Genomic DNA, 24,117 nt, shown 5'->3' on the forward strand with positions numbered 1-24,117 from the left:
CCTTTAACACAGGCTTTATGTCTTCTGAACAGAGAAGTCTGGGACTCTAACCCAGATTCTAATTCAGCTTCTAGAATACACTCAGAATCTTATGCATAAAAAAAAAATGTTCTCTTACTGGCTTCAATAGACCTATTTTTCAGAGCACTGGATCAGGAGTCAGACTCACCAATATATTCCCAATCAGTAAATCAGGAATGAAGACAAAGCCTTCAAAGTTATGCAGCTGGGGTCACTAGCTAAGTCACTTACACACAAAATCTAACTTCACATCCCAGATCTGGTTGGAAGCAGGAAGCTCCTTTGTATTTTTCTTTGTATTTTAAAAAACTTATTCTAATGAAAGTAAGGCAGGTTCATTTCTGAAGAATGAAACCGGGAAAAAGCACTGTGATAAAAAGCAACAGTCCCCTAACCTCCTTCTCTCCTTCTCTCTTCTACCCATCTCATTCTTTTCGCCCAGAGGGAGAACTTTGTGGCTTTTAATTTTGATTTTTCTGTAGTTACTTCCTTATGTGTGTTGAATGAGAAAAAAGGAAGAGCTGAAATAAAACAAAAGCATTTATTTGAGGTCTCAGAATTACATTTTGGGAAGCACAGATTTGGGAAGCAATACAAATTGTGCCCCCCTAATGAACAAAAGTCAGCGATTTTCAAAAGACAAAGTGAAATGTTTGTATGGGTTGTTTCCAAAGACTCTTGGTTTCTGTTGGCAGCAGAAAACTCATTTTGGTTGGTGAGGCTATCACTAAGCAAAGTCTCTTACTGTAGCAAGTTGCAGGTGTTTGGGCAGAGTCCTTGGAATATTTACAGTTTAGCTCATTTCAAAGTTTATGGTTTCATCTGGTAAGAATGTGCATAAAGCCCAGCTCCTTGGTGACCTCTAGTGGCCTCTCAGGTCTTTTAAAAAACTCCTTAACCTAAGTGACTCCTCCATTTCACTTACCTCTCACATGTCTAAAGTATGTGTTTACATAACCACTCCCTGTCTGTTGACTCTCTGCTCTGAGGGATGAGGATCATCTCCTTTATCCTACCCTGTAACTTCCCACTCCTCTTCCCACTTGACTCTGTTATGATCTCTTTCCTCCCATGGTCACATCTACATTTTTAAGCAATCATCTTCCAATTAAGAGAGTGAAAGAAAATCTTCAGAAATGAAGAGAATCGGAGAAATTATATTTCCAAAAGAAATTTATAGAAATAAAATACTGGCGGATTTTTTGAAACAAAATAAACCCAAGGAAAGATGGACAAGTCATGTAACAGGAAACCAAGATGAACAACAACATTTCCCAAGTGGTGATTGTTACCATAACTGCTGTTAATGTGGCTGTGATTTTTAATGTAATTTCTAGAAAGTAGTTCCTAAAGTAGAAGGTAAATTATATGCAAGAGCACCTGAAATGAAATTTTCAGATGGTTTCCACAAACCTAGGAGTTTGGAGGAAGAAAAGCAGAAAATAAAGGAAGAGAAAGAAAGGCAAGCTCAATATTTTGTCTCATTCAGAAGTTACCATACTTCTAGACATTGAGAAAAAATATATAAATGTATAAATTATTAAGGAGAAGTATTGATAAAAATAGATTATAGAACTTTCAAACCACTAGAAGGGGCAGGAAGAAAGAACTCCATGACCCATCTAGTCAGGAAAGACAATACACAAAAGAAAGCATGTTTCATAGAAACATAAAATAAGGGAGAATAAGTCCAAGAAAATCAGTAACCACAACAAATGTGACAAATTAAGGCACCCTATTAAAAGATAGGCTTTATCTTCCGGAAGAAAAAAATCCCATGTGTCTTATAATAGATCATAATAATGATGAAAAGAACAAACACTGGGATGCCTGGGTGGCTTAGTGGTTGAGTGTCTGCCTTCAGCTCAGGCCCTGGTCCCAGGGTCCTGGGATCAAATCCCATATCAGGCTTCCCACAGGGAGTCTGTTCCTCCCTCTGCCTGTGTCTCTGCCTCTCTCTGTGTGTCTCTCATGAATAAATAAGTAAAATCTTTAAAAAAAGACCAAACACTTATTATGTGCCAGACATTATTCTACATACATTGTATATAGTAACTTATTTAGAGTAATATCTAAAACAAGATCACAGAGAAAGTTTATTTAAAAAAAAAGTAGTGGACATTCAAAAAGTATTCTTCTAAGTAATTCTTGCATTAAAGAGGAAAAGAGGGGCGCCTGGGTGGCTCAGTCAATTAAGCCTCCGACTCTAAGTTTCAGCTCAGGTCATGATCATAGGGTCCTGAGGTCAAGCCCTATGTCAGGCTCCCCACTCAGAAAGGAGTCTGCTTGTTTCTCTCCCTCCTCCTGCTCTCTCTCAAATAAATAAATAAAATCCTTTTTTTATTTTCCTCTTTTTTAAAAAGAGGAAAACAAAACTAAAATTACAGCCTACTTGATAATAAACAACAATGAGTAAACTATATATGGGATGTGGTCTAAGAGATACACAGAGAATAATGACTTGTCTTATGTGTACTTATTAGAAAGCTCTGATACAAAATAAATGAGATCATGGGCATATCAACCAAAATGTCAGAATAAGGATAATAAAATTACTTCCTCCAAAAGAAAGAAAAGAAAAAATCTAAGATGAAAATAGCTATCAGAGAAATAATGAAATAGGCTCAATGAAAACAATAGCTTTTTATCCAAAAAGTGAATAAAGCAAACTTTTAAGCAGGACTTCAAAAGAAAGAAGGAATTTAAAAAGGAACACATTAACATCAGAAACAATAGGTATAGAGGTTTACTCATCATGAGATTACCACACATAGTTTAAACCAATAAATGTGAAAACACTGGCAAAATGAATAATTTTCCAGGAGAATATAAAAGATCCAATATGATTTGTTTGTGTATTCTGTATCTGAATAGACACTATCAGTATACAGTTTTACAATAGTTACACATCTATTGTCCCCAAAGCCCATGTCCAGATGGCTCTGAGTTAATTCTAAACAACAGTTCTGTGGCACATAAAAAAAAGTTCTTAGCAGAGAAGATGGAAAGTTTCCGTACTTGTTCTAAGACAGCTACACATTCCTTTTACTTTTTTTAGGATTTTATTTTTAAGTAACGTCCACACCTGACATAGGGCTCAAACACATGGCACTGAAGTCAAGAGTTGAATCCTCCACCATTTGAGCCAGCCAGGTGCCCCAGCCACACAATCTTTATTCCAAACTGAATGAGAAAAACGCTGGGGGTGGGGAGTGGTGAGAAAGACAAATGAAAGGAAATTATATCCTACCTCACTGATGAATATAAAAGAAAAGCTGATCTTAAATATTAGTATGCAAATAGAGAATATTGTAAAAGTACTGCACTATGACTAAGTAGAATTTATTCTAGGAATACGAGAATGGCTCAGCAATAGTGTAGATGACATAATGAAGCCCATTTGGAGCTGGGGTAGGAAGCACAGATTTGGTGCCCATGGTGTGAAGCACCATCTTTAAGAACAGCCTAATCTTTTTTTTTTTTTCATTACAATCTCTTTATATAATTCACTCTCTGTCCAACTGTAAGCTTGAGCTGGCCCTCTCAAAAAGCATAATCAAGGTATACTAACCGGAGTTCATCCACTTCCCTCCTCCAAATAGAAAGAACTCATGTGAACACTGTTCTCATAGGGCCTACATTCAGCTGGGGGCTTCTTTACAATCAAGTCTCGTTCTACACCGTTCTGCATATTATGATAGGGTGCTGGCTAGCTCTACCACAAAGGAAGTCTTCTGAGGTGGGAGTGCTCAATGCTGATGCCTTTGGGCAGCACACTCCAAATCATCCCAGAAATTCCCATTAACCTTGGACACTTTGCTGGTTGGGCAGTGTGTGCAGCCCTTGTTGCTCCACACCTCACCCCAGGACCCAGCTAAAGATGTGCACCTGCAGCTCTGAGAGCAGACAGTGTACTTCCTTCACTTTCTCAATGCGTGTGTGTGCAATATTTACTGTTAGTGGGACAAAAGTACAATGGTGGGTGTGTGCCAGTTAACAGGCACAGGAGTTTCAGTCTGAGCTTGTTGGAGAACAACAAAGGAAGTTATGTAATGAGGAAGCTCAGAGGACCATGCTTTGGGCTGAGAGGGATGGGGAGAGTGGGTGATGAGAAATTAGCAAATCTGTTCTTTCTGACCGTGAACAGTACAGAGCAAAGTGCATCTATGTGATAACTGTCTCCTCTTTTGTATGTCAATCCATGCAACTGACTAGTCTCCTTTGAAAGCAGTAATTTGCTGGTGTATGAGAAATGCCAAAGGCTAAGGAAACTTGATCCCTAAATTCCAAAATTGTAGATGAAAATACCACCACACAAAGACATTTGCCAAGTATGCCCCTATTAGGTACACAAGTTCAAACTCTAGGGGCAACTTGAAGAATGAGAAAGAAGAGATGTGTACACAAAGAAAGGTGGAGTTCACCCATGCAGACACTGGAAGAAGCAGTTTAAATAAGGATCTTGGGAAAAGAGTATGGATTAGCAGAAAGAAGAGATGGGTAGAATGCCATATGAAAGAGCATGATGGCTGCAGGTGCTGCCTGGTAAAGATCAGGGGTGGGAATAGAGAGAGAAGCACTGAGAAGAGAGGTGGAGATAGGCATGACACACAGTTCTCCATGAAAATTAGGGAAAACAGGTTTTTTCAAACTCAGGAGAGGAGATGACTCCCCAGCCTTCCCAAGCCTGCCTCTGTACTCACAAGTTCATGCTAAGCCCCTCTTACTAACATTTCTTCTGCCATCTTTCCTGGGCAGGGAAGGATTAACTCATCCACTTATTAGTTAAGCATGACTTTTTGCTCCCTCTCCTCTGGGCCCCATGCTGTGTTTGAGGATGATCCTCGTGCTGCAGAGGGGGTTCTCTCACTGCCCCACTCCCAAGCTCCTTTAGACAACCCCCTAGGAAGGGCTAGTGTAAGCCAAGGAGAGTTGCTGTAAATGACACGATGGAGAGGGTTGGATAGAGTAGGTTCTCTACTGTCCAAGGGCAGACAGAAATCCTTCCCTTCCCACTGAGAGCCCCCCGGGAATTCAGACGTCATTCTCTTTTTGGAAAAATCAGGCAATTCTGGGAGTCTTTGAGAGTGTCCTGCATGTGAATGAACTACACTGTGCCGCAGCTCCGACCTGTCCCCTAGGAGAGATATAAGTCTGGGGTTCAACCAGGTGGCTGCACTGTGGCCTGTGGCACTGTGGTGGTGTGAGGTAGTGCTTGCTTCTTTGCTGAGCTCCATTCCATTAGAGAAATCCCACTACAGTGCCCCTACCCTATTTCCAAGTTGTATATGACTAGCTCTTGCAGGTTTTACTTATGGCAATACTCCAAGGCGATCTTCCTTACTTCCCTTACCATGCCGAGAAGGGCATAGCTGGTTAGGAGTTGGGCACCAACCCTTCATGCATAGTCCAGTCTAGTCTCTACATCTTTCACTGTGACACTGAGGAGAGAGGGGCTAGCTGGGGATGGCCATCCTCTCCCTGGGGTCCCAAAGATCCCAGGAAGCCAATTGGAGCATTTTCTCCCGGCTCAGAGTCTCTGCAATTCAGTGTCTTCAAAGCTTCCAGCTACCTTTCCTCTCCTTCTAATACCTTAGGGATATATTGTCCATGGAAATTTAATTCATGACTTCTCTTACAGAGACAGGATGTGACAGAGACTTCCTTGTTTTGTTCTGACCACTTTGGTTTTTATAGCAAAAGGCAGAGCAAGCAGTGTGTGTCTTAAGGTGGGGGGGGGGGTGGATAATTCTGCCACAGATGAGTTGGCTCCCTGAATTCAGTTGCCAGCTCATGTCCAGGGGACCTTAATACCTGGGACCAAGACGTTTTACTACAGCCTTGCCTTTGCAGGGAGTTGAGCTCACCAGGAACCATCTGCCACTTCAGACCCCTTGCTGCTACCTGCCAGGTATGTGGCTCACTCTCAACACCTGTCTAAACCTCCACCTTTCAGGAATGGGAAGCAGAAAATGATGGCTTTGGAGAGAGGACAAGATGGGTTGGCATCACCTCATAGGCTGAACCTGGCTGCAGGATGGGTTGTTTCAAGTGTGGCTAAGGGGAGATATTCATTCAGGCAGGTTCACCCGAGAAGGTAGGATTCTGACATACCCCATTTTCCCTCCAGCCTCCCTGAGGTTCCTTCTTGGGGCAGTTCATCTACCTTTGAGACTAACAGTGGAAATCCTCTTCTGGACCAATAGAAATCAAACCAGAGTAAGCCAGTGAGCATTAACTGAAAGCTTGTGGAGGGCAAAACATTGCAGTGGATACTGGAGGGGGAGAGAGTGGGAGAGTCCTCTGCAGGTGTACAGCTTAGGAAGCAGGAATGGGAGAAGGACAAACGCTCTGCTGTTACACAGCTCAAGGTCACAGAAGTGGAAAGAGCAAAAAAAAAAAAAAAAAAAAAAAAAAAAGCTTTAAAGAGATACCCAAGAGCTCAGGGACTGCAAATTAAGAGAGTGTAGTTCAAGAATTGGAGTTGCGAAAAGAGAAGAGTGGAATGGGGTTAGAGAGATGCCAAGGAGAAAATGTAAAGGAACAGGATTCCCCTGAGTGGAGGGTGGCGGCTTTTCCTCATCATCAGTGTGTATGACCTTTATTGCTCTGTATCTTCAAGGGACATTCCAGAGGCTCCCAGAAGAGTATAGAGAATATGTGTCCCCCGCCCCCCCCCCCCCGCCCCGGAAAGGCTACCTCCAGTCTGAGACCTCTTTCTGGCTGTCCTTCTCCTCCCTGGGTCTCCATCTCCCCCCAGTATCCAGTGGGTCCAGACTCTGTCCCCAGCAAAACCTCTGCAGCAGGTGGGCAGGAGGGGTCCCTATAGGGTACAAAGGAGCACTCAACCCCTCTGAAATCACTTCAGGAAATCATCAGTCTCCTTCCAAGTTAAAAGCTTTTCAATACCTGTGCATTGGAAGCAAGGGGAACACAGCACATGTACGTCCTATCCAAGAAGATGCTGTTGGTAAGGTCTTAGGGAGACTTCAGTTTTAAGTTGTTTTATCAGCAGTAGGAGTTTGGGATTTTTATTCTTTTGCAGGCTGGTTGCTCATGCTTGCTTGTTTGGTCTTGTGGCTGAGACCCAAGCACTCAGTCTGCTTCTTCAGTGCATGTGAGATGCTCTTGGGGTGAGTGCTGTCATCTGTGGTCAGGTGTTCCCTAACTCGAGTCATGTTCTGGAGGATAGGAAAACAGGAGGTGAATCCAGCTCTGACACACAGCACAGCTGGTGAGGAATCTGTATCCGCACAAGTGCAGAGCTTAGGAGAAACCCCTCTCCACCACCTCCTAGCTGTATGTGTGGGCAAATTGCCTAGCTTCCTGTGCCTCAGTTTCCTTGTCTGTGATCTGGACCTGTTAATGATAATAATAATAATAAATACTTCTAGTATAAGTAAGTGCTTGGCAGATACTAAGTGCTCAACACATATTAGTCTTTATTACTGTGGGCATAAGCACATGTAGGCCTGTGTGTATATGTATTCATGACCTCCTTCCCCTGCAACCTCCTCAGTGATAGAATTCACATAGTTGTATCACAATAGAAAACTGAGGTCCCACTAGTAATTCCAGGGTCTGAAATACACGGATTGTCACCCAGGAGCCTCTTAGCCCAGGGAAGTGTGGTGTGTGCTCCTCCTGTGAGACACACCTGCCCCCACCTGTGAGCCTGTCTAATGTTCTGTCACTGTGTGGTAGGAGAACCCAACTTACCATCTAACACAAGTCTTGACTAAATCTTCAAAATCTGACTTATCTAAATGGATTCATAAATGCCCTCTGAGCCCCTCTTGTGTTGAAAAGTACTAGCTGGTGCTGATATACCATCATGGCTTTTGCCTTCATGGGGCTCTATCTTGAAAGTCCAGAAGAAAATACCGAGACATAAAAGAGAAGAGAAGGAAACAGGGAGAAGGAGAAAAAATGCAGAGCCAGGTGGTCTTCCTGCTCTGGAGTCCTTTGCTGCCAGTTTCTTGACATCAGGCAAGAGAGGCTGGACTGTCTTCTCGGAGTCTGGAACTTGATGATACGTCATTTGCAAATATCTTCTCCTATTCTGTTGGTTGTCTTTTAGTTTTGTTGACTGTTTCTTTTGCAGAAGCTTTTGCTCTTGATGAAGTCCCAATAATTCATTTTGGCTTTTGTTTTCCTTGCCTTCATAGATGTATTTTGCAAGAAGTTGCTGTGGCCAAGTTCAAAAAGGGTGTTGCCTGTGCTCTCCTCTAGGATTTTGATGGATTCTTGTCTCACATTTAGATCCTTCATCCATTTTGAGTTGATCTTTGTGTATGGTATAAGAGAATGGTCTAGTTTCATTCTTCTGCACATGGCTGTCCAATTTTCCCAGAACAATTTATTGAAGAGACTGTCCTTTTCCCAGTGGATAATCTTTCCTGCTTTGTCAAATATTAGTTGACCATAGAGTTGAGGGCCCACTTCTGGGTTGTCTATTCTGTTCCATTGATTTACGTGTCTGTTTTTTTTTATTTATAAATTTATTTTTTATTGGTGTTCAATTTGCCAACATTTAGAATAACACCCAGTGCTCATCCTGTCAGTGCCCACCTCAGTGCCGTCACCCAGTCACCCCCACCCCCCGCCCACCTCCCCTTCCACCACCCCTAGTTCGTTTCCCAGAGTTAGGAGTCTTTCATGTTCTGTCTCCCTTTCTGATATTTCCCACTCATTTTTTCTCCTTTCCCCTTTATTCCCTTTCACTATTTTTTATATTTCCCAAATGAATGAGACCATATAATGTTTGTCCTTCTCCGATTGACTTATTTCACTCAGCATAATACCCTCCAGTTCCATCCACATCTGTTTTTAAGATTTGTCTGGAATCAGAAAAGACCCCAAATAGCCAGGGTAATATTAAAAAAGAAAACCATAGCTGGGGGCATCCCAGCAACTTTTAAAGTCTTTCGTCATGGGAAATATCAGAAAGGGAGACAGAACATGAAAGACTCCTAACTCTGGGAAATGAACTAGGGGTGGTGGAAGGGGAGGTGGGCAGGGGGTCGGGGTGACTGGGTGACGGCACTGAGGTGGGCACTGATGGGATGAACACTGGGTGTTATTCTATATGTTGGCAAATTGAACACCAATAAAAAATAAATTAAAAAAATAGAATTATATACATTTTTGAGGTAATAGAGAGCTTGTTCATCTTCACTGAATAAAATAGATTAACCTGAAAAAAAAAGTCTTTCGTCTACACCCTGGCGATGCTGTTGCTGTGTGAATAGGACTTTGCAGCCACAGGACACCAAGAACATGTTTTTAGGAAGAGGAGAATGAAGGAAAAGGGTGAGGTGGCAGAAGAAGGGAGAAGAGGAGACTGGGGGTTGAAGAAATCTGCCTTCCCCCTGTGGGTGCTATGATGGAGAGAAAGGGGAAGTGTGCAGTCTCTAAAAGAAGATGGAAAGCATGTTTGGAAGGTAGAGGCAGAGGCAGAAGGTACTGGTTTTTATTGATTAAAGAGCACCTAGCCAACCTAAGGAAGGCTTAATGACCTCCTGAATTGGAACCAATTTCTTCCATTGCTTGGGCAAAGAAATCAAGGTTCAGTCAGTTATAGAATCTGTCTAAAGTCCCAGTACCAAACAGAGGAGAAATGTGGAGAGGCTTGAATGTACCCCAAGACATATGGGCTGCCCATGCTCACTGGCTATCAGTCTGTGAGATGTCACCACAGGTCCCAAGGGGGTTTCAGGATTGAAAGGGGACGGTCCTTGCCTGTGCCAGGGCTGGGTCAAATGGACCACAAATGGGGATATAGCTAGATGGGACAACTCTGTTAATGTGGCCTAGAAGAAACAGTCTTGCAGGGAGAGGGACAGACCCTAGATGACCTCTTGGAGGCTCCACCTGAGGTTTCAGGCCTAGAGGAAGGTGTTTCAGCTGTGGTTGGAGCTGGCAGGCTGCTGCCAGGCAAGCATCCCCCTTCTGAAAGGTCAGATCTCTGCGTGCGTTCCTCTGTTTGTGAACTTCATGTTCTAGGCCAAAAGGAAGTGGAGCAGGGAGAACAAAAATGCCTCTGAGAGTCCTTATAGATTTCCTTTTGTTTGGGAAAAGTCACTTAATCTCAGCTGAACTCACACACAATTTGTGGATCTATTCCTGGCTCTAAACAATGCAAAGTTAAGAAGTTGCTTCCTCTGGGACCCTTTGGCCTTGTACCCTTGGAGCTCCATGAGTCCAAGCAAGGTCAGACACACCACTAGCAGTGACACCTGGTAAAATTAGATGCAGCTCTCACATCTGGCTATAGTTTAAAAGAAGCCAAGCCCTGGGATTGGTAAGAACTATTATTTTAAAAAATTGAAGCAGCACAGACATTGGGCCTGCTGGGCTGTGTTCCAGCTCTCCTGCATCCACTCCAGCATCTCTCTGTTCCTTTCTAGGTGGCCTCCACCACTGAGAAGAAATGATGTATTTCCCAGTCTTCCTGGACCTCTCCCAGCAAGTTCCTATGCTCAGTGGTGTCTTTTTCCTCACCCATCTGACTCTTCTCCTCCAGCCTGTAGAGCTGAACTCAGGTAGTATGTCAAACCTGTGGCCTAGCCAGCCAGGCCATGAGCACCTCAGCTTCTGCCCACCTGCCTCCCAGGTGCTCCCAAGCTGAGATCCACGGTCTACCAGGCTATGTCAGGTGCTCCACTCCCACATATAAGCTGCAGCTTCTGAAGGGCAGGAAGGATCTCAGGCTTAACTTCTCTCATGAAAGAAGCAACCAACAGAGAGTATAAACTAATTAGGCAAATGCAATTCTCTGATTCCCTGTGCTGGAAACTAGGGAAACCAAAATGACCAGGTACATTCCAGGTCCTCAAAAAGGTCAAGAGAGGGGGACAGAAATGACATAAAAGCTTTTCAGCTGTATGACTGCAAGATAAACATTAACCAGAGATGTGTGATTGCAACTAAGAGAGAAATTTATTTTTTTTCCAAAAAGCCAAGAAGAACCCTAGAGAGGAGGTACTGCTTGAGTAGGCCCCTGAAGGATATTTAATTTCCAAGATGACAGATGGAGGGTAAACTGAGGCAGGCCATACCCCAGGAAGAGGGCCAGGCATCAAGTATAAGGGAAGAAGCAGCTTGAGACAACCTGAAAACAGCTAGTAAGGAGGGTATTGGGGCTATACCCAGTGGGCAATAAGGTATCTCAAATGGAGTGAACAAAAACAAAAGAACCACTATGTTCTATAAGCAAAGTGAAGTATAGGAGGGATCCATGAAGAGGGAGCTTTGGGAATAGGTTTTAGTTGAGCTTCAAAGGAAGAAAAGGAGGTACAAGAAAAGACGAAGCCATAAAGAAAAGTGAGGGCAACTTGAATGGCATGAATAAACAACACATGCAAAGGGACTGCAACAGGAATAGTAACTCATGGGAATTGAAGAAAACAGGGAGTAGAGGAGCCATGGAGCCATGTTTTAAGAGGCACCATTTAAGAGGATTATCAAATAGAAAATTTTAATCAAAATCTTGAAGATAAGATTTGGCCTTCAGATAGGAAAACACATGAAGCAAGGAGCCCCCACAGATTATATTAATACCCTTTATTATTACAGAAGCTATACATGTGCATTATAAAAAAATTAGAAAATCAGACAAGGAAAAAACAAGAAAATATTTATTCCCATCATGCATTCCATCAACCATTTGGTACATCTCATTTTGGACCTTTTTTCCTACATATGTTTTCATGCAAATATGTCATTTTTTAATCAAATAAGAGAACAATAGTATACATATTTTTTAACTTGGTTTTTTTGGTCAAAGACTCCTTTTCATTTAATGTCCTGGCTATATTTACATAACTGTCTCCAAAAGGACATTTGCAGCTGGTTGGTTCAAACTAATTACTAGTCCAGCACCACACATTGTATCTGGTTGTAATATCCTTTGTGTATATTTTAATCTGGCATATTCATGACAACTACTTGAGCCAGTTGTCCTGTAAAGTGTCTTTCATCATTTGAATGGTTTACTGTAGATTCCTGAGCTGTAAAGATATGTTATAAAAACTTACTTTTGAAGAGAGCTGATGTTGGCTGTCATTCTGGTTTCTCATCCTAGAGGAGGTCAAGGTCATAGGCCCTGGGGAACCCATCCTGGCACTTGTAGGGGAAGAGGTGGAGTTCTCATGCTACTTGTCACCATACTTGGATGCCGAGGATATGGAGATCCGCTGGTTCCGGAGTCAGACCTCTGATGTGGTGCACCTGTACCGTGGTGGGCAGGAGCTCCACAGCCAGCAGATGGTGCAGTTCCAGAACAGGACCAAACTCATCAAGGATTTTATCATGGATGGTATGGTAAACCTAAAGCTCCATGGTATCATTCCTGCTGATGAGGGCCTGTATGGATGCCGTTTCCTCTCCACCAACTTCTCCAGGGAAGCGATCTGGGAGCTAGAGGTAGCAGGTATGTGACTTGGCGAAAGTGATAGAGAAAAGTGCCCGTTTGGACACAGCTGCTTTGCTCAATAGTAGACAGAGAAAGGGAAAACACATCTAATTTTTTTTTAATTTAAAAAGGAAAATTTGTTACAAAATGAACAAAATAAATGTTCAAAAAAAGATACACAAATGACCCTTAAACATACAAATAGATGATCATCCTTACCCATCATGAAAGAAAAGCAAATTAAAGCTACACTGAGATGGATTTTTTTTTACCTCTGAGACTGGCAAAAATTCAACAGGTTGAGCATACACACTTGGTAGAGCCGTGGGGAAGAAGAAATCTGTACCCTGGAGCTCAAAGCAAAACTCCAGTGCATGGGAATTTGGCAGCAGCTAACAGCACTGCCTGTACATCTGCTCTTTGAACTGCAACCCCACTTCTAGGAGTTTACCTGAAGATAAGCCTCCTATAGCTCCAATATGAAAAAAGTGTACATATAAGTTTAATCATCACAGCATCATTTGTAATTATACAACAGTGCTTTATCTAAGCAAAAGTGTTGAGTATGGTCCATCACACAATGGACTGATCCACTCTATGAACCTGAAAAAAATGAAGAGGAGCTCTAGGAAGTGATGTAGAGTGATTTCTAGGATATTGGTAAGAGATAAAAGCAAGATACAAAAGAGGTTGTATAGTATGTAACCTTTTGTGTAAGAAAGAAGAAACATTGCACAAAAAGAACACAGGAAGGGATACACTAGGAACTAATGAAATTGGTTACTTAAGGGAGAGGAGGGAGCATTGGATGGACAAAGGTTACATTATGGCTGTTTAAACATATCAATGTTTTGCATATTCAAAATGTGAGGTTAGCTCCACAGGATGGGAAGATGCAGGAGTGTGTATGATACAGGCACCTAAACTATGGTGGGATTCATGAGAGACAGAGGACAATCTATGAAAATTTGGAGTGGGATTTTTCTTTACTTCAGGGGACTGTCTCTTGCATAATATGACTAAATGCCAGTAGCCCTTCTGGCCAAATGGCCCCCCACAGTATTTCCAAATGTCCCTTGGGGTACTGCTGTCCACATGTCCCACATGCCACCACCAATTTAGACTGCCATTTATAGTCCACAGTTGAGGGCTGTGAACCCACATGGGTGTTAAAAGCAGTCACAGTTTGTGATACCTTATAATGACTGCAGACATTGCACAGTGGCATTAACTTCCTGTACAACTTCTGGGAGGGAGCCTGATCTTTCCCACTCTTCCTGCCTCTCTCAGGGCTTGGCTCAGACCCTCACATCTCCCTTGAGGGCTTCAAGGAGGGAGGCATTCAGCTGAGGTGCAGCTCCAGTGGCTGGTACCCAAAACCCCAGGCACAGTGGAAAGATCATAAAGGACAGTGCCTGTCTCCAGAGATGGAAGCCATTGTCCAGGATGCCCAGAGCCTGTTCAATCTGGAAACGTCCGTGGTTGTCCAAGGGGATGCCCACAACAATGTGTCTTGCTCCATCCAGAACTCCTTCCTGATCCAAAAGAAAGAGTTCACCATCCAGATAGCAGGTTAGTGGATACTGACTAACTCTAATTTTCCTGCTCACCATGTGCTCCATGTGCATTGTTCCAAAGGCCATCTAAAGGAGCACAATGGTACTGGGGCCCGGTTGTCTCTGGGGTGGACTGACCTTGATACTTGAAAAGTCAGCCCTTTGGATATCAGGAACCTACTAAGAGTACAACAGCTTACCTCTCACCCAAACAGTATGCTGGGGAAGCCCCAGGGAATCATCATTATGCACCAAAGGTTTTGCCCTAAAACCCAGGAACTACTCATTAGAGATCATAATGAGAGCTCATATGCTCCTAATTTCATCCCTCAAATGATAGGTGTAAATATCTACAATGTGCCCCAAACTCTTGCCTTAAGGTTCACATTCCTGTGGTGAAAATACAAACAAAAGAGTGAATTATAAGGTTAGAAGACATTAGTTGCTGTACAGAAAAACGAAGCAGGGAACGGTGCTAAGGTGTTGTGCGGTGCGCGTGTAGATTTAAAAGTAGTAGGTTAGGGAAGAAGATAGGCAGTGAATTGAAGGGTGAGGCCATTATCTAGGACCAAAGTCTTATTTTGAGGGTTTAATGATTTAAAACCAGTTGTTTTAAGTCTTGAGGAAAAACCTAACCTATGGGCCATACTTCACATTGGTAAAAATCAATAACTTTATTACAATTGACCTTTGAACAATTCAGGGGGTTAAGAGTGCTGACCAACCTCAGCCCTGCATGTTTGAAAATCCACATATAACTTTTGACTCCCCAAAATTTAACTACTAATAAATAATATACGTTGACTGTTAATATAAGTAGAAGCTTAACACAGATTGTGTATGTTATATGTATTACATGCTGTATTCTTACAATCAGGTAAACTAGAGATAAGAGAATGTTATTAAAAAGAAAAAAAACAGGGATGCCTGGGTGGCTCAGTGGTTAAGCGCCCAGGATTGAGTCCCACATCAGGCTCCCTGCATGGAGCCTGCTTCTCTCTCTGCCTATGTCTCTGCCTTTCTCTCCCTCTCTCTCATGAATAAGTAAATAAAAATCTTTAAAAAAGAAAAAGAAAAAACATAAGGAGCTTGAGGAAATGGTGAAGTAGGAAGATCCTAAGCTCACCTTGTCCCATGTTCACAGCTAGATATCATCCACATCCAGAAAGGCAGTGGGACGATGCATACATGGAGAAGGCAGAAAAATGGGCCCTCACACCAAGGAGTTTCCACCGGGAAGACTATTTCCCATAATGTTTGTCATTAAAAACTAAATAGAGTGCATTCTGTGAGTTTGTAAAAATAATAGGATTTGGAGCCTGGAGCTTTATTTTTTTATCTTTTATTTTTAAAAAGATTTTATTTATTTATTCATGAGAGACACAGAGAAAGAGGCAGAGACACAGGCGGAGAGAGAAGCAAGCTCCTCACAGGAAGCCCAATGAGGGACTCGATCCCAGGACTCCAGGATCATGTCCTGAGCCAAAGGTAGATGCTCAACCACTGAGGCACCCAGGTGCCCCTGGAGCCTAGAGCTTTAAAAGTCAGCTGACTCAGCACTGGGTAAGTTGGCAGTGCAAGTGACAGGTGGGTCGCTGCCTTTAAAGAGACAGTAGCCTGCACAGAGAGGCAACATAGAAAAGGCACTGAGGGGGGCACTTGACGGGATGAGCACTGGGTGTTATTCTGTATGTTTCCAAATTGAACACCAATAAAAAATAAATTTATTATTAATAAAAGAAAGAAAAGGCAGTTTAACAAAGCTGGGGTAAATGGGAGTCATATCTATTTATACTGATTTCAGAGGGTGTTGGGGGACTTCTCTAAAAATAAGGGAGCTGGCAGGCACTATTTCCCACCCCCAATCCCAGCATAAACACAGAGACAGGTGCTGGAGTAAGACTGCACAGACACACAGTCTCAACCCAGAGCTCAGGGCAAATTTTGTTAAAGCTGAACATGCACCCTGCCCAGCCAACAGATGCATAACTGCCACAAGACACCATGCCAGGCTGCAGTGCAGTGCCCAGCCATGCATCACCAGCCATCATCACATGCCAGGCCCAGCTGCACCCAGCCATCATTGAGCATTGTCACCAGCCTTATACTCCCAACCAGTCTGGCAAGAGCCCCCAGCCACCATAGTGCTTTAGGGGATCTGGCATTGGACTAGTGGCCCAATGCAAATATTGCTAATACCACCACCACTCCCATGTTCCCCAGTGGGTACATCCGCTCAGAACTAGCATGCCTGGGTTCCACTAACATCACAGAGAGCAAGCACAACCACAACAGGAAGAGAGTGAGGGTAGAGAACTACATTGAAAAGATAGTGATTCAAACACAACAGCAAGACATAAGTGAAGCACGTAGTATGTTTCCCTGAAGTGCCAGTTCCTGGGAAATGGGGGACACTCTATTGCAGGGCACTCTAGGACCTACTCTTCACAAAGCACTATTTTCAATAGCAGAAAACTTTCTTAACAGACAGAAATAGACACAAAGAGGGAGATAAAATGAAGAGACAGAAATTTATCACAATGAAAGAATGAGATAAGGCCAGGGAAGAGATCTAAGTGAAACAGATAAAAGTAACATGCATGATACAGAATTTAAAGCAATGATCATAAGGGTACTTACTGGACTTCAGAAAAGACTGGAGGACATGAATGAAGCACTTAACACAGAGATAAGGAAAAACATAGCAGAGGGCACAATAAATGAAACCAAAACATGCTTGATGAAAACAGCAAGCATGAAGGAGCAGAGGAATGAAGTAGTGACCTAGAACATAGAGTAATGGAAAGCAACAAGGTGAACACAAGAGAAGAAAAAAGAATGAGAAAAAAAATGGAAAAAAATGAGAATAGACTTACGGAACTCAATGACTCCATCAAACTTAGTAACTTCATATTATAGGAGTCTCAGAAGAAGAGAGAGAAAAAAGGTGGCACAAAATTTATTTGAAGAAATAATTCCTGAAAACGTCCCTAAGCTGGGAAAATAAACAGATATCCAGACCCAGGAGGTACAGAGGACTCCATCAAAATCAACAAAAGGAGACCCACATTAAGAAATACTGTAATTATTTTTTTAAATTTATTTACTCATGATAGACCGAGAAAGAGAGAGAGGGAGAGGCAGAGACACAGGAGGAGGTAGAAGCAGGCTCCATGCTGGGAGCCCGACGTGGGATCGCGCCCTGGGCCAAAGGCAGGCGGTAAACCGCTGAGCCACCCAGAGATCCCCAAAATACTGTAATTAAATTCCAAAATATAGTGATAAAGAAAAAAATCTTTAAGGCAACAAGATAAAAGTAGTCAGTAACTTACAAAGGAGCCATTAGGTTAGCAAGAGATTTTTCAACAGAAACTTTATAAGCCAGAATGGAATGACATGATATATTCAAAGTGCTGAATGGGAAAAATCTTCAGGAAAGAATACACTATCTAGCAAAGCTACATTCAGAATAGGAGAGATAAGGAGTTTCCCAGGCAAACAAAAACTAGAGGAGTTCATGACCATTAAACTGGCCTTGCAAGAAATATTAAAAGGGTCTTTACATGGAAAGAAGAGACCAAAAGTCACAGTACAAAGATAGGGGGGAATGCAGCAAAAATAATCTATAAGGAAACTTACAAAAAAAGGACATATGTGAAATGTTTTCTTTTCCTTACTTTTATTTATTTATTTATTTTTATTGCAGTTTGATTTGCCAACATATAGTGCTCATCCCATCAAGTGCCCTCTTCAGCGCCCGTCACCCAGTCACCCCATCTGCCCGCCTACCTCCCTTTCCACTACCCTTTGTTCGTTTCCCAGAGTTAGGAGTCTCTCATGCTTTGTCACCCTCTCTGATTTTTCCCACTCATTTTCCCTCCTTTCCCCTATAATCCCTTTCACTATTTTTTATATCCCTCCTATGAGTGAAGCTATATGATTATTGTCCTTCTCCAATTAACTTATTTCACTCAGCATAATACCCTCCAGTTCCATCCACGTTGAAGCAAATGGTGGGTATTCGTCCTTTCTGATGGCTGAATAATATTCCATTGTATATATAAACCACATCTTCTTTATCTATTCATTTTTCGATGGATTCCGAGGCTCCTTCCACAGCTTGGCTATTGTGGACATTGCTGCTATAAACATTGGGGTGCAGGTGTCCCGGCATTTCACTACATCTGTATCTTTGGGGTAAATCCCCAGCAGTGCAATTACTGGTTTATAGGGAAGCTCTGTTGTAAACTTCTTGAGGAATCTCCACGCAGTTTTCCAAAGTGGCTGCATCAGTTTTCATTCCCACCAACAGTGCAAGAAGGTTCCCCTTTCTCCACATCCTCTCCAACATTTGTTGTTTCTTGTATTGTTAATTTTCACCATTCTCACTGGTGTGAGGTGGTATATCATTGTGGTTTTGACTTGTATTTCCCTGATGGCAAGTGATGTGGAGCATTTTCTCATGTACTTGACTTATAGGTCTGAGCTTTGCAAATCATGTGTAGTGAGGGACATTGGCCCTGTGGCCCAATACTTTTTGTACAAGACAATAAAAATGCACTACCAGAAAAACTAATTTGAAAAGCACAAAAACATATAAAGCTAAGTGAAATTAGCCATACACCAAAGGGCAAATATTGTTTGATTCACTTACAGGGAGGTACCTAGAGTATTCAAATTCATGAAGATGGAAAGTAGACTGGAAGTTGCCAGTTGCCAGAGAGTGGAGGGGGTGGGCAGGAAATGAGGAGTTAGTGTTCATTTCAGTTTGGGAAGACCAAAAGAGTTCTGGATATGGATGGTGATGATAATCCACAACAATGTGAAAGCAACTTAATGCCACTGAATTGTACCTTTAAAAATGGTTAAGATGGTGAATTTTGTCAAATATTTTACTGCAGTTAAAGAAGAAAAATGTATTTCTAAAAAGACCACCAAGATAAAGCTGAGATAAAAATTATTTTTTAAATAATTATCTCCAACAGACACCAAATTATTGTTAAATTTCCACAAGATTTTCTAAAGGGTTACTGTCTCTTTTTTTATAACTTATTTTATTTTTTTAATTTAAATTCAATTTGCCAACATATAGTATAACATCCAGTGCTCCTCACATCATGTACCCTCCTTAATGACCGGCACCCAGCTACCCATTCCCCACCCTTCCAAAACCCTGTGTTTGTTTCCCAGAGTCCCAGGTCTCTCATGGTTTTCCTCTCTAATTTTTCCCCTACTCAGTTTCCCTCCTTTCCTTTATGGTCCCTTTCACTATTTCTTATATTCCACATATGAGTGAAACCATATGATAATTGTCTTTCTCTGATGGACTTATTTCAAAACTTAGCATAATACTCTCCAGTTCTATCCACATCGAAGCAAATGGTGGGTATTCGTCCTTTCCGATGGCTGAATAATATTCCATTGTATATATCCATTGTACATATAGATCATATCTTCTTTATCCATTCATCTGTTGAAGGACATCGAGGCTCCTTCCACAGTTTGGCTATTGTTGTCATTGCTGCTATAAACATTGGGGTGCAGGTGTCCTGGGGTTTCACTGCATCTGTATCTTTGAGGTAAATACCCAGTAGTGCAATTGCTGGGTCATAGGGTAGCTCTATTTTTAACTTCTTGAGGAGCTGCCATACTATTTTCCAGAGTAGCTGCACCAGCTTGCATTTCCACCAGGGTAAAAGTGTTCCCCTTTCTCCACATCCTCACCACATTTGTTACTTCCTGTCTTGTTAATTTTAGCCATTCTCACCGGTGTAAAGTGGTTTTGATTTGTATTTCTACAGGGTTACTTTCCATCTTGCATGTATCTCTTTGCCTACTGCCCCTGGCAGAGGTGGCCTGGGCCACTGCCTGCCTGAGGGCAAAGTCTCCCCAGCGAGTCTGGAGAGGACAAGAGGGAACTGGCAGTTAGGGTATGGGTGGTTTCTGCTAACAATTCTTCCAAAGGGTGATGAGAAGTAGAAGCAAATGTCTGCAAGAACAATGACTTGTGGGTTTGACCGTGGAGATAGCAATAATTCACTGGCTTTTGGATACCAACACCTTGGACCTCCTGTTCTTCAGAAATAGGGCAATTATAGAGAGAAGTTTAGGGCCGGCAGGGCCATGGTCAAAAGCTGGGGGAGAGGGTGGGGGTTCCTTCCATGTCCTTCAGTTTGCATTTTCCATTTCTGCTAAGCGAGTTCAAGTCCCCTACCATTCCTCAGGCTCTCCTACCTGGGAAGGGCGCCCAGTGAGGCCGCTCTCATGCCCATTTTACGGATTGCTATGGTGCTGCCCAGGAGGCTTAACGCCTGCCACCTTGGAATGATTTCCGGGACGCTGGGTCCAGAATAGGCTTATCACTTAGTGTTTAGTGGCGCCTAAAGTGAAGCAACTCCCTGTGAGGTATTTTCCAGACGTATTTTTACCCGGAAACTCCCCTTGGAAGAGGGCTTTCCTCGGGATTCTGGTGGGCCTGTCGCTCCTCCTGGCTCTCCTCGTGACTCTGGCGCTGTACTTCTTTCAGAAGCAACGGAGGTCCCAAGGTACAGGGCCAGCTGGGGGTGGGAGGTGGGAGGTGGGAGGTGGGAGGTGGGAGGTGGTCTCCCGCCTGGCGCCGGCTTTGCTTGGAGGAAGGCGCTGGAGGCGGGCGGTGGGGGTAGCTCGGGGGCGACCTCCTGCGGGAACGCGGAGCTGGGTGGGACACGGAGAGGAAAGGCTAGCGCTTACCGTCACGCACGGTCCCCTTCCTCCGTTCTTCCAGAAAAACTGAAGGAGCAGGCTGACAAGGACAAAGGTAAGCTGGGAAAAAGGCACACTCTTTGCCCGCTTCCCCAAGTAGCAGAAAGTGGTGCGGGGAGGAGAACTTTGCTGGGTGCTTCAGACCCGGGCGCTTGGAAGCGGGACAGAAACTCCGTGTGCTGATTTGCTTTGCCGCTTCCCCTGCCACCGAGCGCTCTCGGTAAGCACCAATGCATGCGGTCCGTCCAGGTTCCCCAGAGCGCACGAGGGCCCAGTCTGTGCACTTCGGAGGAAGTGAGGCCTCAGTGTTCATCAACTGAGATTTTTCCTTTTTTCTTCGTTTCTTTTCCAGAGATACTCACAGCGAACTTGGGTAAGTTCTGGGTGCCACGCCCACAGTTCTGGCTGCGGACTAGCGGGGTAACCAGATGAGTGAGCTGTGGAAGGTGTTCAGTAGGTTTAGGCTCCCAGTGGAGAGGATGGCAACAATCTAATTCTAGAGCCATCCGTGTGCACTTCCCATCTCTCCACTCCCACATGACTCATCTGCAGCTGAGGACTGACTTCAGACCCTCAGACGAACCCTGCCTGCCCCTTTCCTGCAAATTATACAATTTGTTTGCAGTTCCACCATTAAACGTTTTACTCCCACTGGTTCATCTTCCTAGGTATCTTTCTCTCTTTCTAAAACGATTTTATTTGAGAGAGAGAGAGAGAGCACAAGCAGGGATAGTGGCAGAGGGAGAGGGAGAAGCAGGCTCCCCACTGAGCAGGAAGCCCACTGTCCCAGGGCTCCATCCCAGGACCCTGGGAGCATGACTTGAGCCTAAGGCAGGCACTTAACCCACTGAGCCACCCAGGAGCCCCCGACTTTCTCTTTTTAATTCAAATGCCACTGCGAAGGAAGGTACCTTTAATTTGCACCAAAGTGTGACTAATTTTTCAGGTTCACTTTTCCTCCAGGGGACTCAAGACCTTGAAACCATGGGCTGTGTGTGTCTGTACAGAGGAGGGGACAGTAAATCCAAAGGAAGAGTAGCATGGAGGAAAAGGCTACCAAGGGGGCAGGTGGGGTGGGGAAGACCTCAAGAACCACTTCGTATGTCCCAGTAAACGTCCAGAAGAAATTATGAGATTAGAGAAGCTTGGTTTGTAGTCCCCTTAATCTTGTGGAAGGCCAACTATAATGAGTAATTAACACCATAGTCTGAATTAGTGTACAGCATTGCCTTTCCCAGGAGACAGTACCTTTTTAAAAAGTGTTTAATTCCAGTTAGTTGACATACAGTGTTATTTTAGTTTCAGGTGTACAATAGAGTGATTCAACACTTCCATATATCACCCTATGCTCATACAGACAAGTGCTCTCCTTAATCCCCATCACATCTTTAACCCACACACCCACTGGTAACCATCACTTTGTTCTTGATAATTAAGCCTTTTTCTTGGTTTGTCGTTTTTTTTTTCTGCGCAAACCTAGATATTATTTTTATTTATTTTTAATTAAAAAATTTTATTGGAATTAAATTTGCCAACATATAGCATATCACCTAGTGCTCATCCTGTCAAGCGCCCCCCTCAGTGCCTGCCACCCAGCCTCCCCAACCCCCCGCCCACCTCCCCTTCCACTACCCCTTGTTCGTTTCTCAGAATTAGGAGTCTCTCATGTTTTGTCATCCTCACTGATATTTTCACTCATTTTCTCTCCTTTCCCCTTTATTCCCTTTCACTATTTTTTATATTCCCCAAATGAATAAGACCATATAATGTTTGTGATTGACTTATTTCACTTATTTCACTCAGAATAATACCCTTGGTGTGTCTTTCTATTTCCCCTCGCTTGTTTTGTTTCTTAAATTCCACATATGAGAGAAATCATATGATATTTGTCTTTCTCTGACTTATGTTGCTTCTTGTGTTGTCGATTTTAGCCATTCTGACAGGTATGAGATATCTCATTGTAGATTTGAGATATCTCATTGTAGATTTGCACTTCCTGGATGATAAGTGATGATGAGCATCTTTTCATGTGTCTGTTGGCCATTTGTATGTCTTCTTTGGAAAAATGGGGGATTTTTTTCTTCTGCCCATTTTTAAATTGAATTATTTGTTTTTTGGGTATTGAATTTTTAAAAAATATTTTATTTATTTATTCATGAGAGACACAGACTGAGAGAGAGAGACAGAGACAGAGACACAGGCAGAGGGAGAAGCAGGCTCCATGCAGGGAGCCCAATGTGGGACTTGATCCCGGGACTCCAGGATCACACCCTGGACCGAAGGCAGGCGCTAAACCACTGAGCCACCCAGGGATCCTCTGGGTGTTGAATTTTTTAAGTACTTTCTGGATTTTGGATACTAACCCTTTATCAGATATGTCATTTGCAAATATCTTCTCCCATTCTGTCATCTTTTAGTTTTGTTTATTGTCTCCTTTGCTGTGCAGATGCTTTTAATTTGATGAAGTCCAAACAGTTTGTTTTTCCTTTGTTTACTTTGACTCAGGAGACATATCTAGAAGAAGTTGCTACGGCCAATGTCAAAGAAGTTATTGGTGTGTTCTCCTCAAATGTTTCTATGGTTTCCTGACTCACTTTTAGTCTCTCATCCATTTTGAATTTATTTTTGTGTGTGACTTAAGAAAGTGGTCCAGTTTCATTCTTTTGCGTGTTACTGTCCAGTTTTTGCAACACTATTTGTTGAAAAGATTATCTTTTTTCCCATTGGATATTTTTTCCTGCTTTGTCAAAAATTAATAGACCATATAGGTGTAGGTTCATTTCTAGGCTCTCTATTGATTTCTGCGCCAGTACCATACTGTTTTGATTACTCGAGCTTTGCTTTTCTGTTTCAAGATAGCGTTGCCTATTCACGGTCTTTTCTGTCTTTTTTTTATACTTTCAATATCTGAATTTATTTATCTATAAACTGGGAATCATACATTTTCTTATAGTTTTTTTTTAAAATTCAAATGTATGAGGTTGTGTTTTATTTTTATTTTTATTTAATAAATTAATTTTTTATTGGTGTTCAATTTACCAACATACAGAATAACACCCAGTGCTCATCCCGTCAAGTGCCCCCCTCAGTGCCCGTCACCCATTCACGCCCACCCCCAGCCCTCCTACCCTTCCCCCACCCCTAGTTCGTTTCCCAGAGATAGGAGTCTTTATGTTCTGTCTCCCTTTCTGATATTTCCCACACATTTCTTCTCCCTTCTCTTATATTCCCTTTCACTATTATTTATATTCCCCAAATGAATGAGAACATACACTGTTTGTCCTTCTCCGATTGACTTACTTCACTCAGCATAATACCTTCCAGTTCCATCCATGTTGAAGCAAATGGTGGGTATTTGTCTTTTCTAATGGTTGAGTAATATTC

At 42.7% G+C, this 24,117-nt stretch overlaps 1 protein-coding gene across 1 annotated transcript in view; it reads left to right on the plus strand.

Annotated features, from left to right (window-relative positions):
* The first annotated feature begins 5,715 nt into the window (after positions 1-5,715).
* Positions 5,716-24,117, plus strand: part of BTNL9 (butyrophilin like 9) — a 39,024-nt gene continuing 20,622 nt past the window's right edge. The window contains exons 1-7 of the mRNA XM_038551673.1: positions 5,716-5,932; positions 10,431-10,565; positions 12,107-12,454; positions 13,727-14,008; positions 20,409-20,537; positions 20,756-20,788; positions 21,086-21,106. Of these exons, the coding sequence (XP_038407601.1) occupies positions 10,454-10,565; positions 12,107-12,454; positions 13,727-14,008; positions 20,409-20,537; positions 20,756-20,788; positions 21,086-21,106 (925 nt within the window). The 5' untranslated portion in view covers positions 5,716-5,932; positions 10,431-10,453. The remainder of the gene's footprint in view (positions 5,933-10,430; positions 10,566-12,106; positions 12,455-13,726; positions 14,009-20,408; positions 20,538-20,755; positions 20,789-21,085; positions 21,107-24,117) is intronic.

Source organism: Canis lupus, chromosome 11 (assembly GCF_011100685.1).
Source record: "Canis lupus familiaris isolate Mischka breed German Shepherd chromosome 11, alternate assembly UU_Cfam_GSD_1.0, whole genome shotgun sequence".
In the NCBI taxonomy this organism is placed as follows: domain Eukaryota; kingdom Metazoa; phylum Chordata; class Mammalia; order Carnivora; family Canidae; genus Canis; species Canis lupus.